Raw genomic sequence first — 15,776 nt, 5'->3', positions numbered from 1 at the left:
GATGAGTTTATTCATTCACGGAAAACTCCTGGCCACCCATGTATTTTAACCTCACCCATATCCAATATGCGCAAGCACAGGTCTTATTGTACTGCATGTACAATAGGCTTGATAAACATCTGATTTGCCTGAAATTGACAAAGCAGGTACACGGCCTGAGAAAAGCCAGGAAACAGAATCCGTTTAAAGCAGGACATTTAACATCTGTTTGGAGCTTTTTGGAAAAAAATGACGCAAACAGTGGCTAATAAACCATTGTTCCTAAATGGAAGCAAATATCCTAATGAACCCTGCATGATTGGGAAAATTTTTAAAATTTATCACTAAATAATAAGCTTTGGAATTTTTTTGTACATAAAGGGGGATAGTTATAAGAAAGCAGTCTGTTTGTCTTCTAGCTCGTATGAATTACTCTCCCAACTCTCTCTCTCTGTCTCTTTTTCAGTCTGAAGGATGTAACCGATCTGCCAATTAAATGTGAGATTTCACCCCTTGTTTCCTATGCCGGAGAGGTAAGTTTACAAAAGCAAAAGTAAAGTTTTGAAATATTTTTAACTTTCTGTAATATGGGACATGCTAGTGCCACACTTAGCACTTCTGCCTCAACTATCAAGTGTTCTGATTTTAACTTCCACACCAGGTCATTGTCTGTGAACGTTTTGCGTGTTCTCTTCTTGTCTGGACAAGTTTGTCTGTTTACCTCAGTTTTCTTCTCATTTCTCGAAGATATTTTTGTTAAGTATATGAGTGATTCTCAGTGGGGTGTGGAACACATGTATACCCAGAGGAAAAACCACAACGTGCAAACTTCACACAGGCCCGGGTTTCAAAAGCCTGTGTCTGTGAGGTGACAACACTAACAACTGCACCACCATTCCACTGCCCTTTGCAATTTCTACGTAGAACTTTATAAATACATCTGCAGAATATTAATTAACTTTGTGGTAAAATATGAATATGTTATGCCAAGGCCATTTGGAAAGGAAATTGTAGCTTGCACAGATTCCAGAAAAAAAATAAACCTCTAAACCCATAGCCATAAGGGAAAAATCTATCTTCCCTAATGCCAAGCACACATTACAGGAAAATCAGACCAGATTTGGGCCAGATTCATCCCTGTCTATGATCTTAAAAGTGTTCTGATTTTGGGTAGGTTTTAAACCGTTATATTCCCAAATTATCCTGTAATATTAGGTACTGTACATGTGATTAATCTTAGGTATACACAATACACTCACAATCCAGTAAGAGCCACCATGATTTCAAATTATCCATCCATCCATTTTCCAACCCGCTGAATCCGAACACAGGGTCACGGGGGTCTGCTGGAGCCAATCCCAGCCAACACAGGGCACAAGGCAGGAACCAATCCCGGGCAGGGTGCCAACCCACCGCAGTGATTTCAAATTATCCACTATATAATAAGCCACTAAGCTCTGTGTGTCCAGACATTCTGAGCAATCTGATTGGTCAGTTTGGCTTTGGTGACACAATGAAAGAGGAAGTGTGACACTCGAGGAGGATTAATGGCGTAAGTGATAAGCTGAGAGAGGCGCCTTTATTGTTGGAAAGAGTAAAACCGAATAGGAGTCAAGAAAGATTTATTGAAAATAATGACAGAGTCTGAGAAGTGGGCTTTATGGGAATGCGCTCAAGAGAGGGAGCTCTGATGAAGAGACATTGACACACGCAAATCCAAAGGAAAGACGCTGAAGGTACATGTTGGGCATAAGATAGATAGATAGATAGATACTTTTCTGAATCCCAAGTGGAAGTTCACATACTCTAGCAGCAGCATACTGATAACAAACAATAGTAAAAAGTAGTAAAAATGGCAAACATTCGTTAAATATTCAGTTTCCTGTTTTCAACATGTACTGTGGCTAGAATAATAATAAAAATGTTCAATATGTACAACTCCAAGTCATTTATTGTGAATGGGAACACCCAGGTTTTTTATATGCAATGTATCTTAATGTATTAGCCAATTAGACACGAATGAAAGTATCCATGTTGCAAGATGTACAAGCCATGCCAACACTGTCTTACCCTCCATAGCTTCAGCCATCCAAATCCATCCATCCATCCATCCATCCATTTTCCAACCCGCTGAATCCGAACACAGGGTCACGGGGGTCTGCTGGAGCCAATCCCAGCCAACACAGGGCACAAGGCAGGAACCAATCCCAGGCAGGGTGCCAACCCACCGCAGCATCCAAATCTTCTTTTTGATTTTTTACTACAAAATAAGATGCAAAGTTTGATAGCAACTTGAACGTGGCTGTTGTCTACCATGTTTGTTTTGAAGTCACATTTTTGTTCACAAAAAATTTGTTGAGATCCCAGGTTCAGAGAGTGTAAATCTGTTAATGGGCGATCACCTTTTATTGTGTGTTCCAATAAGTGAAGAGAGACAAATGGACAAAAAAGAACTGGTGAAACCTGTCATCATGTGCTGGGGTTATGTGATACCCCATGTCTTCACACTTCAAGGCATAACCTTGACCCCTGGGTATCTTGTAGTTCATGTATGAAAACCAATTACTGATGTGTAGAACAAGACACAGACACAAAAATAAAAAAATGTAAAAAATTATGATTTCTTTATTTGCAGTGTTTGGGTTATTTTACAAAAGGGAAACAAAGCAAATCCTCATCCTCTTCTTCTTTATCAGGAACAATGATTCAAATGAAAAGAACAATATCAATCAAAAAAATATTTACCTTATATACTCACATACAAGTCTGGTCTTGAAACCCGAAAAATCGATCATAAAATCAAACCCCGACTTATACGCCCGTTCAAAAATACATTTAATTTATTTATTTTTTTACATCTTCTTGCCTCCTCCAATCTCGCATCAGTTTATCAGACGCATCGAATTTTGTTGCAGCAGCGCAGTTACCAATTGCTGTCACCACTTCAAAAACGTTTAATTTAAAACCAGCTTCATATTTGCTTCTGATCGAACGCTCCATCATAGATAAGGGATGCTTTTATGATAAAGGTGTATGAAGGTGTGATATACAAAAAACACAAAACAGTGCAAACGTCACTTCGGAATAGTTTGGGTATTACCATGTGGTCACGTAAGCACAATACATTACAAAATACCAGAAATTATACTGTAAAAGGAAGTCGGGAGAACTTATCCGTGAGTATATACGGTACAAGAACACGAGCTCACTGCCCTCCAAATTACCCACCGCTCTAGGGTTTTGTCACTCCCAGCTCCCTTCACTCTCTTTCTGCTTCACAGGGCTCTCTCTCTATACCAGCTGGTCAGCAAAATGCAACCTGTTAAACTAAACTGCAGTCTTTTAAACTGATTCAGAGTTTGTTCTGCCAACCCCAAACTCACCTGAGCTCTCCCCCCACCCAGTCCTTTATCTCCTATGCCTGTGTTCCCCAAACCAGAATTCCACACTTCACTACTTTTTAGAACTGCTTCATTTCTTTAATGCATTTCCGTCCATGAGACCCTACAGCTGCTCCATCTGTCTGGTAACTTACTGCGGCACACCTTTTTATCCTGGGATCTTCTCTCTCTGACGTTTATGGCACTTCACACATGCCAGGACCTTAACACTCTCTCTACTTTCCCATAAGGTAAGGTAAGGTTAGGTAAAGTCCACCCTTGACCCAAGGCGCACTTGAGCCATGCAGTGCTAAAGTGCAGTAGAAGGCTACTGCTTACCAGACCCATCCATGCACTCCCTCAACCAAAAACAACAAAAGGAAAGTGCATCTTCAAATATTCTCATTAACTTTGTGATGCAAGTCATCACTGGGTTATTTTCAGTATCCGTATAACAAGAGAATATCTTCCAGTCTGTGCCAAGCCTTATCTGACTGGTTGCCCTGCTGCTATTTTAGCACTGCTACTCACCATGAACACAGGCAAAAGCAGAGACTATGCCAAAATGGTGGCAGTGATGCCATGCATTACCACTGGTACTGAGAAGATAAAGACAAAAGGGAACTTAATAACAGCCAATCACAAACATTGCCGGAAATCTTAAAAAGCAGCCTCATTGACATTTCTAATCCACCGCTTCACCTCACTAAGCAAGTACTGGCCATTTTATGTAACTTATTTATTTAGGGTATCATGGTGGTTTACACTGGTACTGTGAGTGCTATGCAGAGTAGAGGCAGAACCTTTGCGTTTTTCCCAGTTGCTTCTGGGGTTCGTCATGAGTGTGTTTTTGCTCCTACCCTTTTCAGTGTTTGCATGGACTGGATGTTGGGCAGGGTCATGGGGTCCAGCGGCTGTGGGGCATCTGTTAGTGAAGAAAGATTCACTGATCTTGACTTTGCCTATGATGCTGTGATCTTCATGGAGTCAATGGAGGCTCTGATCAGGGCTCTCGAGAGACTAAGTGAGGAGTCTGAGTGTATTGGATAAAACCAACATCCAGGCATTTAATGGCCTCCTAGGCACAGCCATCAGCAGTGTGTCTATCTGCGGAGAGAGTGTTGACCTTATCGAGAGGTTTACTTACCTCAGCAGTGACATTCATGTCTCTGGTGACTTCCTATGCAGTCAGTAGACGGATTGGGAGAGCAGGGGGGGTCATGAGGTCTCTGGAAAGTGGTGTGTGGTGCTCCCGAAGGTCCAAGTCTTTAGAGTCCTGGTGCTTCCTGTTTTGCTGTATGTTTTCGAGACATGGATGCTATCCATTGACCTGAGATAAAGACTGGACTCCTTTGGTACTGTGTCTCTTCGGAGAATCCTTGGGTACTGCTAGTTTGACTTTGTGTCGAACGAGTGATTGCTTATGGAGTCCCAAATAAGGCACATTACCTGCATTGAAAGGGGACGTCAGTTATAGCACTACGGCCATATTGCGCGATTCCGCAATGGTCATCTGGCTCACGGGATCCTAATTGTTGAGGACCCGAGTGGATGGGCCAGGCCAAGGGGACGCCCACATAACATCTGACTGCAGCAGATAAATGATCATTTCCAGTGGGTGGGACTGGACTTTGTGTCTGCCTGGGGGGTTGCCAACCGGGATTCCGAGCTGTTTTGTCATGTGGTGGGTACGGCAACTTGCTGTACTAGTGCCTGCTCCCTAACCTGACCTGGTGGTTTAGGGGTAAGAGTTGCCTTCAAGCTCATGGACACAAGGTCTGAATCCCAGCCTGATCATTGACTCTTGCATGTCATCACCACATTCGTCTGAGTGAATTTTCCTCTGGGGACATATGGTTTTTCCTCCTACATCACACATGAGTTTATGAGGTTCATTTGAAGACTAAACTGTCTTGGTATTGGTGAGTGCGAGTGTATTACATTACAGTGCATTCATCAAGTGTTCAGACCACTTCACTTTTTAATATTTTGTTATGTTGTTCCCTTGTGTTAAAATTACTTAATTTCATTGTTTTCCCTCACCAAGCATCACTCAAAAGTCTCAGAATGACAAAGCGAGAGCTGGATATTATACATTTGTTACAATTTATTAAAAATGCATAACTGAAATGTCTTTTTGACACAAGTATTCAGACCCTTTCCCCCTTGGCAGCGATTCCAGCCTGGAGTTTTCTTGGGTATGACGTGACAAGCTTCACCCACTTGGATTGGGAGATTTTCCTCCATTCTTTTCTGTAGATCCCCTCAGGCACTGTCAAGTTGGATGGAGACCATTGGTGCACAGCTATTTTCGGGTCTCTCCAGAAACGTTCAATTGGGTTTAAGTCTGGGCACCTCAAGGACTCCCTGTGAATATCCTGTGTTGTGTTTGCTTTGTCCTTTTGGAAGAAGAACCTTCAACCCTGTCTAAGGTTTAGAGCACTGGAACAGGACTCCATTATGGATATCTCTGAGCTTTGGTCCATTCAGCTTTCCCTTAACCCTGACTAGTCTCCCAGCTCCGGCTGCTGAGAAACAATCCCACAGCATGATATTGCCACCATCACACCTCACCACTGGATTTGTATTGAGCGGGTGATAAGTGGTACCTGGTTTCCTCCAGATGTGAAGCCAAACAGATCAATCTTGGTTTCATCTGACCATATAATCTTTTTTCTCCCAGTCTGAGTGTCCTTTAGGTTTCTTGTTACAACCTCCAAGTGGGCTTTCATCTGTCATTTGGTCACTTCTTCCATAAAGCCCAGATTTTGATAGTTGTCCTTCTGTATGTTTCTCCTGTCTCTGAACATGTTCTGTGAAGCTCAGCTGGAACAACCATTGTCTTTTTTTGGTCACCTGCCTTGCCAAGGCCCTTCTCTCCCAATTCCCAGCTCTATAAAGAGTTGTGGTTGTTCCAGACTTACTCCATTTAAGGTTTATGGAAGCCACATTGCTCCAGGACAGCCTTCAATGTTACAGTGAATGTTTTGTAGCCTTCCCCAGATTTATGCCTCAACACAATCCTGTCTCTAAACTTTGTAGGCAATCCCTTTGACTTCATGGCTTGGCTTTTGCTCAACTGTGGGAAATTCAGTGGACACCAGCATGTATTTTCTTCTTCTTCTTGCGGGTGCTCCTATTAGGGGTCACCACAGTGGATCATCTTTTTCCATATCTTCCTGTCCTCTCCATCTTGGTCTGTTACACCCATCACCTGCATGTCCTCTCTCACCACATCCATAAACCTTCTCTTAGGCCTTCCTCTTCTCCTCTTCCCTGGCAGCTCTATCATTAACATCCTTTTCCCAACATACCCAACCTCTCTCCTCTGCACATGTCTAAACCAATGCAATCTCGCCACTCTGACATTGTCTCCCAACCGTCCCACCTGAGCTGACCTTCTAATGTCTTCAGTTCTAAATCCTGTCCATCCTCGTCACACCCAATGCAAATCTTAACATCTTTAACTCTGCTACCTCCAGCTCTGTCTGCTTTCTGGTCAGTGCCACCGTCTCCAACCCGTATAACATAGCTGGTCTCACTACTATCCTGTAGACCTTCCCTTTCACTCTTGCTAACACCCGTCTGTCTGTCACCTACACGCCTTTCCTAATTAGGTCTAATCAATTGAACTGGCCACAGGAGGACTCCAAACAAAGTGTAGAAACATCACGGTGATGATTGATAGAATGGGGTGCACCTGAGCCAAATTTCAAGCATCACAGCAAAATGGTCTGAATACTCGTCAGTGTTTTATTTTTTAATACATTTGCAAAAATTTCTACAATCCTGTTTTCACTTTTTCATTCTGGGGTATTGAAAAAGAATGAGAAATCTTTTTTTTTCTGTTGAGTATGCGACGCTCCATATAGCATCACATCACCACTTCTGTCGCATTGCTGATGTCACCAGATGTGACGTTATAGTGGCAGTTACAAGACCTGCTGTCACTCGGTGGATGAATCTCCATCTCGTATTTCTACACATTAAGCTGCAGCGGGACAAAATGTGAAAAAAGTGAAGGGGTCAGGCTGCTGTCTGGAGACACTTAACTGTTATCTATCTATCTATCTATTATATAGTGCCTTTCTATCTATCTATCTATCTATTATATAGTGCCTTTCTATCTATCTATCTGTCTATGTATCTATCATATAGGTGCTGGTCATAAAATTAGAATATCATGACAACGTTGATTTATTTCAGTAATTCCATTCAAAAAGTGAAACTTGTATATTAGATTTATTCATTACACACAGACTGATGTATTTCAAATGTTTATTTCTTTTAATGTTGATGATTATAACTGACAACTAATGAAAGTCCCAAATTTAGTATCTCAGAAAATTAGAATATTGTGAAAAGGTTCAATATTGAAGACAGCTGGTGCCACACTCTAATCAGCTAATTAACTCAAAACACCTGCAAAAGCCTTTAAATGGTCTCTCAGTCTAGTTCTGTAGGCTACACAATCATGGAGAAGACTGCTGACTTGACAGTTGTCCAAAAGACGGCCATTGACACCTTGCACAAGGAGGACAAGACACAAAAGGTCATTGCTAAAGAGGCTGGCTGTTCACAGAGCTCTGTGTCCAAGCACATTAATAGAGAGGCGAAGGGAAGGACAAGATGTGGTAGAAAAAAGTGTACAAGCAATAGGGATAACCGCACCCTGGAGAGGATTGTGAAACAAAACCCATTCAAAAATGTGGGGGAGATTCACAAAGAGTGGACTGCAGCTGGAGTCAGTGCTTCAAGAACCACCACGCACAGACGTATGCAAAACATGGGTTTCAGCTGTCGCATTCCTTGTGTCAAGCCACTCTTCAACACGAGACAGCGTCAGAAGCGTCTCGCCTTTGGACTGCTGCTGAGTGGTCCAAAGTTATGTTCTCTGATGAAAGTAAATTTTGCATTTCCTTTGGAAATCAAGGTCCCAGAGTCTGGAGGAAAAGAGGAGAGGCACAGAATCCACGTTGCGTGAGGTCCAGTGTAAGGTTTCCAGTCAGTGATGGTTTGGTGTGCCACGTCATCTGCTAGTGTTGGTCCATTGTGTTTTCTGAGGTCCAAGGTCAACGCAGCCGTCTACCAGGAAGTTTTAGAGCACTTCATACTTCCTTCTGCTGACGAACTTTATGGAGATGCAGATTTCATTTTCCAACAGGACCTGGCACCTGCACACAGTGCCAAAGCTACCAGTACCTGGTTTAAGGACCATGGTATCCCTGTTCTTGATTGGCCAGCAAACTCGCCTGACCTTAACCCCATAGAAAATCTATGGGGTATTGTGAAGAGGAAGATGCAATACGCCAGACCCAACAATTCAGAAGAGCTGAAGGCCACTATCAGAGCAACATGGGCTTTCATAACACCTGAGCAGTGCCACAGACTGATCGACTCCATGCCACGCCGCATTGCTGCAGTAATCCAGGCCAAAGGAGCCCCAACTAAATATTCAGTGCTGTACCTGCTCATACATTTCATGTTCATACATTTCAGTTGGCCAACATTTCTAAAAATCCTTTTTTTGCATTGGTCTTAATTGATATTCTAATTTTCCGAGATACTGAATTTGGGACTTTCATTAGTTGTCAGTTATAATCATCAACATTAAAAGAAATAAACATTTGAAATACATCAGTCTGTGTGTAATGAATGAATCTAATATACAAGTTTCACTTTTTGAATGGAATTACTGAAATAAATCAACTTTGTCATGATATTCTAATTTTATGACCAGCACCTGTATAGTGCCTTTCATATCTATCTATCTATCTATCTATCTATCTATCTATCTATCTATCTATCTATCTATCTATCTATCTATCATATAGTACCTTTCTTATCTATCTGTCTATCTATGTATCTATCATATAGTACCTTTCTTATCTATCTATCCAATTGTATAGTGCCTTTCATATCTATCTAGCATATAGTGCCTTTCATATCTATCTGTCTGTTTATTTATTTATTTGTTTGTTTGTTTGTATAGAGTTTGGAGTTTGTTAAGGATCGTGAATTCCGGTCACCCCTAATAGTTGATGAGAAAGGAATTCACGAAATGGTGAAGAATGGAGTATGAAGTCCAAGTACAGGCCCGGGACGCCAGCTGGAATCTCTGCTCTGTTTTCAGAACTTGTGAAGCTACTGTAGTGTGCAATAAAATGACACCTCTGTGAAGGAAAACACAAAAGTACAATGTGTACAATTTATTTTCTTAACTATTTTTGTAAGGATGTATTATAAGCCAAATTATCAACAGCTTTAAATTTTAATTTGTAATATTTGTACATTACACAATAGATCTTTTCATAGCTATCTTAGTTTTATTCAGAATTGTTTTTAAATTGTTCCCAATGTAAAATAAACTTAATTTCCAATGTCTTCTTTCAGGCTGGCTTGTTTCATTTTTGCATGTGCGTAAGTAAGGCTAGGTGTCTTGTTAATTGTTTAGTTTGAAGTAACCTTTACAGGAATACTTCACCCAAATTATTACAGATTATTTCTGTATGTGTCACTTAGTACTTGTAGTTTGTAATGAAGGCTGAGCCATTACAAAGGCTAACAGAATGTGAGGTTATATAGCGCCTTGATATGTGGAGTACAAGTCCCAGGAGGTTCTGCTCAAGCTTTATAACACACTGGTGAGGCCTAATCTGGAGTCCTGGGAGCAGTTTTGGTCTCCAGGCTACAAAAAAGGACATAGCAGCAATAGAGAAGGTCTAGAGAAGAGCGACGAGGCAGATTCAGGGGATGAGTTATGAGGAAAGTTTAAAAGAGCTGAGCCTTTACAGTTTAAGCAAAAGAAGATAAAGATGAGAAATGATTGAAGTGTTTAAAATTATGAAGGGAATTAGTCCAGTGGATCAAAACGGCGATTTTAAATTGAGTTCATCAAGAACACGGCGACGGGGATATGGGTGTCCATTCCTGGTGCCGAGCCTGTGTTTTGTCGAAGGTGGGTGTCACAGAGGGACTCCACTTCTCCTAAAACAGAATCCAACACCATAACCAGAGTATACAGAAATAAAACAGAGGAGCAGGTACAACTTTTTTATTCACTGATTATAAATCTTAACCATAAACGTCTTCAAGCCCTAAAATGTGCCTAAAGCTGTATGGGTATGGTGTTTACCCCAAATACAAACTGAACGGGTAGCAGCACTTCTCACCAATGGCTAGACACCCAATGTGCTTCGTGCTCAGGTGGGAGGTCATCTTGCAGTACGCAGTGAGCTGGTCAGTCTGTCTGGCAGAGCCTCCATCTGCCGTTTCTGGGGTGAAACCACCCAGTCGATGTGCCCTGAGATTTATGCATTCTTGGGCCAGTGGGCCATAGAGGAGAATGAGCGGACACATTTTTTTTCTTGATTTAACCGCGTGCTCCACAGTTTAAAATTACAAATCTAACGATTCGGATGTGATTGAAGTGCACATTGCAGATTGTCATTTAAGGGTCTTTGCATACATTTTGGTCTCACCATGATACAAGGACTGGTGGTGTAATGGTGTCTGTGATATTTACTTGGTACACTTTGGGCCCCTTAATACCAACTGAGCATCTTTTAAATGTCACAGCCTAGCTGAGTATTGTTGCTGGCCATGTCCATCCCTTTATGACCGCAGTGTCCCCATCTTCTGATGGCTCCTTCCAGCTGGATAACGTGACGTGTCACAAACCTCAGATCATCTCAAACCGTTATAAAAGAAGGACAAGAGCTGGCACAAAATAAGCTGTAAATAAAGCACAGAATAGTCAGTTGGGACTGAGTCTCTCCAGAGCTGATTGTACATAGAGAATAGGTTGACTTTTATAGACGGTAGCCAGAAGGGGTTGTGTTTGTGGGGCTGGAACTGGAAAGTGATGTCCTGCTCGATCTTTGGAGGGTCTGGAGAAGAGGAAAGAGAGAGTTAGAACACATTGTCATCCCTGGCCCGGCATAGAAGTACAATCACTTAAGCCTTTCAACTGCCTCCCATGTGCACGTGTTTGTCAATGATTTGTTGAACATGACAATGAGTTCATTGGACTCGAATGTCTTCCACAGTCACCAAATCTCAATCCAACAGAGCACCTCTGGGATGTGCTGGAATGGGAGATTCGCATCATGGATGTGCACCCGACAAATGTGGAGCAACTGTGTGATGCTAAAATATCAAAATGGACCACAATCCCTGAGGAATGTTTCCAGCACCTTGCTGAATCTGTGTCACGAAGAATTACGGCAGTTCTGAAGGCTGAAGGGGGTCCAACTGGGTACTAGCGAGGTGTACCTAATAAAGTGGCCGGTGAGTGTACCTACAAGTCTTATGTTTATTATTTTGAAGCAATGCAACAAAAGGGATTCTTTTTCTCTGTATTTATTGTTTTCTAATAAGTATCCACAGCATAATGAAGACCCCTGGACTTTGTAGCATTTGCAGGGGCAGATCTTGTTCTGTCAGAATATGGACAGAAACCCGAAAAATCGATGATAAAATCAGACCCCGACTTATACGGCCATTCAAAAATGTGACACTTAATTTTTATTTATTTTTTTTCCCAGTTTCTTAGACGCGTTGAAATTTGTTGCAGCAGCGCAGTTACCGATTTCTTTCGCCACTTCAATGACTTTTAATTTAAAACCATCTTCATATTTTCTTCTGATCGAACGCTCCATTGTAGATAAGGGATGCTCTTACGATAAAAGTATATGAGAATCAAAAAAATAACAAAAATCAATGCAAATGTCGCTTTGGAATAGTTCGAGTATTACTGTGTGGTCACGTAGGCACAATAAAGAGAGAGACAGAGGTGTTAGGAGCACACGCTGATACAGCGCAGTGCCGCACCCACATAGAAAATAAAAGGCCGTGTGCTCCGTGGTGACTCTCTCAGGTGGGCGTTAGCGTATCATAATCTATTGGACCAACAGTGTGAGTTTTCTGCAATCAATTTATACAACCGACATTATAAAATACCAGAAATTATACGATAAAAATGAGTTTTCCACATTCAACTTATACGACCGACATTATAAAACACCAAAAATTGTATGATAAAATCAAGCCCCCACTTATTTGCGGGAGAACTTAAACGCAAGTATATCCGGTAAACTGAGGACAGGGAATATGCTGCAAATTGAATCTAATTGTGAGGTAATCTGTCTTTCTTGCCACTTTGGGATTATCCCGCGGATATGGAAGAGTTTGTTATCAATGGAATGAAGAACATGCAGTGAAGAATTTGAACACCATAGCATCAGGAGGCTGGCCATTGCAAAAGAAAGTGTAAAACAGTAAATCTGATAGTCACACATTGGACAGGGCATTCAGGTAGGCCACAGATTGAGCTTACTTACTTAATGTTTTTATATAAAACTAGACAAAGAGCCCGTTTCGACAACATAAGATGAAACGGGCACGAGTGGAATAGTAATAAGTATAAGCACCACAAACCTGATATAGGTGTATTGAATGAATGCGTAATTAGGCCTCGAGCTGTAGTCGAAATCGCCTTTCAGGCCTCTAGAGCTTTAATCGAAGTCGCCTTTCTCTTTGAATTTTTGCGGCCATAAATCCGCCGCCTGCCGCAATGTTGGGGTTGGATGTCGGTCAAAGTCGCCTTTCTCTTTGAATTTTCGCAGCTGTAAATCCATTGGTCTCGTAAGGTTTTTCAGGCAGCTGCGCATTCAGCTTCGGACAGACGTGAGTGAGGAGACTGGCAAATTATGTATTAAGATTGAGACATAAACAATCAAATCATTTATTTCGGTTTTAGCCCATGACTTAACAGAAATAAACATACAAATCACATCTTCAATGCAAAATTTCTACATTCCTGCATTGTCAGCACTGGCACCTAAAATGGCAATCTTGTGTTTTAGGTTGCGTTTTATACACTAGGCCACACTTTCTACCATCTTTATACTTTATCCAGTCCACGTCACGTTACAGTTATTGTAATAAACAACTACCGTATATTAGAACATTAGAACACTCTAGACGAGAATAGGCCATTCAGCCCAACAAAGCTTGCCAGTACTATCCTCTTATTTCTTCCAAGAAAACATCAAGTCGAGTTTTGAAAGACCCTAACGTCTTACTGTCTACCACACTACTTGGTAGCTTATTCCAAGTTTCTATCGTTCTTTGTGTAAAGAAAAACTTCCTAATGTTTGTGCGAAATTTACCCTTCACAAGTTTCCAACTGTGTCCCCATGTTCTTGATGAACTCATTTTAAAGTCACCATCTCGATCCACTGCACTAATTCCCTTCATAATTTTAAACACTTCAATCATGTCACCTCTTAATCTTCTTTTGCTTAAACTGTAAAGCAAACGTATATTGAAACCCGAAAGATTGATCATAAAATCAGACCCCGACTTATACACCTGTTCAAAAATGCGACGTCTTCTTGCCTCCTCCAATCTCTCACCAGTTTCTCAGACATATTGAATTTTGTTGCAGCAGTGCAGTTACCAATTTCTTTCGCCACTTCAACGACTTTTAATTTAAAACCAGCTTCGTATTTTCTTCTGATCGAACGCTCCATCGTAGATAAGGGATGCTCTGATGATAAAGGTGTATGAGGGTGTGAGATACAAAAATCAGTGCAAACGTCAGTTCAGAATAGTTTGGGTATTACCGTGTGGTCATGTAGGCACAATAAAGAGACAGAGAGAGGTTAGGCGCACACGCTGATACAGCGCATTGCCGCACCACATAGAAAATAAAAGGCCGTGTGCTCCGTGGTTACTCTCTCGGGTGGGTGTTAGCGTATCATAATCTATTGGACCAACAGTGTGTGTTTTCCACAATCGACTTATACAACCGACATTATAAAATACCAGAAATTATATGATAAAATCAAGCCCCGACTTATCTACAGGAGAACTTAAACGCGAGTATATACGGTAGTTGATATAAAGACATTATTTCCATTCCATTATTTGGAATTTGGTGTAGTTTGAAAGTTGAAACTCCCTCACGTGTAGTAAATAATATTCAGCATTCAACAAGAAAGCCATGGTGGTCCGGCGGGGCAGGTGTTGCTGTGTTGGAGCCATTCGGCCATCAATGAGGAACGAAACAAAAACATTTCAATATTGTATCGGGGGACGCAATCCGGCATTTTAACGACAGAACAACCTACTTTAATTTTATCAGTCAGGAAATGAATGGTTTTATGCAGTTTTTAAAAAAATGTTGCACTATTGTTCAGTCCCAAACTACGGGGGGAGCTGAGTTTAGAAGGTTTAGGTAGGGGGGGCTTTTCGCAGCACAGCTTTCTGCTCTTGAAACCTACTCAGAATGCATCAAAATAAGTGAGCATCGTACTGAAGTCTTCCAGCTGTCCGTGTTGTTTTTTTTTTTTTTTTTTTCTTTGCAGTGATTGCTGTTGGGGTCCCGATGCAGCGTCAAACAATACAGACGCCTGTCTTCCTGCCGGCGGAGGGGCAGCCCACTTTGTGTGTTAAAGAGACTGACCAGCCTGTAATTTACAGGAATGTCTGTGCAATTGGCACGGCCAGGAGAGCCACAGTCTCCCCTCTGGGGTCCGGCACAGCTGTGCAGCTGCTTTCTGTATTTATATTTTGTGTGAGCGTTGCTTGGACCACTTAAGCATTGTTAAGCTATATAGTTCTAAAAATACATTTATGGGAGCTGCGCTGCCAGAGTGAGAAATGGGCAGCACTGCCTCACACTTTGCCTTTTTCTCCTTTGGGAATTGATCTCCTGCACAGTTCTGACGGTTGTTCATCACCATCTAAGTTTCTGAAAAAATAGATTGGTGATGGGGGGTCCATTCTGTCATCTACCACCCGGATTCTTTTGAAACATACACTTACGTAGGGCCGTCTTAACATATGGGCACTGGCCAGGGTCCCCAGGCACATAGGGGCCCACAATATTTCTGATGCCTATATGTGTTTCTGTTTTACTATCAAAACACGGGCCGCAGTGCATTACTTTGTCAGGGGGTCTATGATGCTGTTAAGACGGCCCTGCATACATACGCACACACACACACTCTGTCTCATCTAAATCAGTGATCTCAAACTGGTGCTGGAGGCTCGCAGTGGCTGCAGGTTTTCATTCTAACCCTTTTCTTAATTAGTGACCTGTTTGTTCTGCTCATTAAATCCTTTTCCTTTCATTTTAATTGAACTTCTTCATCGTTCCTCTGAATTGCTTCATTTCTTTCCTCAACTCTTTGAGGGCTGAATATTTATTTCAAAAAACATACAGTGCATCCGGAAAGTATTCACAGCACATCACTTTTTCCACATTTTGTTATGTTACAGCCTTATTCCAAAATGGGTTAAATTAATTTTTTTCCTCAGAATTCTACACACAACACCCCATAATGACAACGTGAAAAAAGTTTACTTGAGGTTTTAGCAAATTTATTAAAAATAAAAACATTGAGAAAG

General features: G+C 41.5%; 1 protein-coding gene across 3 annotated transcripts in view; it reads left to right on the top strand.

Annotated features, from left to right (window-relative positions):
• Nucleotides 1-9,743, top strand: part of uap1 (UDP-N-acetylglucosamine pyrophosphorylase 1) — a 411,004-nt gene extending 401,261 nt beyond the window's left edge. For all 3 annotated transcript variants that reach the window (XM_051932728.1, XM_028810995.2, XM_028810994.2), the window contains 2 exons: nt 446-512; nt 9,352-9,743. In XM_051932728.1, coding sequence (XP_051788688.1) covers nt 446-512; nt 9,352-9,441 — 157 coding nt within the window. In that variant the 3' untranslated portion in view covers nt 9,442-9,743. The remainder of the gene's footprint in view (nt 1-445; nt 513-9,351) is intronic.
• The last annotated feature ends 6,033 nt before the right edge of the window (nt 9,744-15,776 follow it).

This window comes from Erpetoichthys calabaricus, chromosome 10 (genome assembly GCF_900747795.2).
Source record: "Erpetoichthys calabaricus chromosome 10, fErpCal1.3, whole genome shotgun sequence".
NCBI classification, from domain to species: Eukaryota; Metazoa; Chordata; class Cladistia; order Polypteriformes; family Polypteridae; genus Erpetoichthys; species Erpetoichthys calabaricus.
Note: the sequence above shows the minus strand (reverse complement) of the source record. Positions and strands in the feature narration are given on the sequence as shown.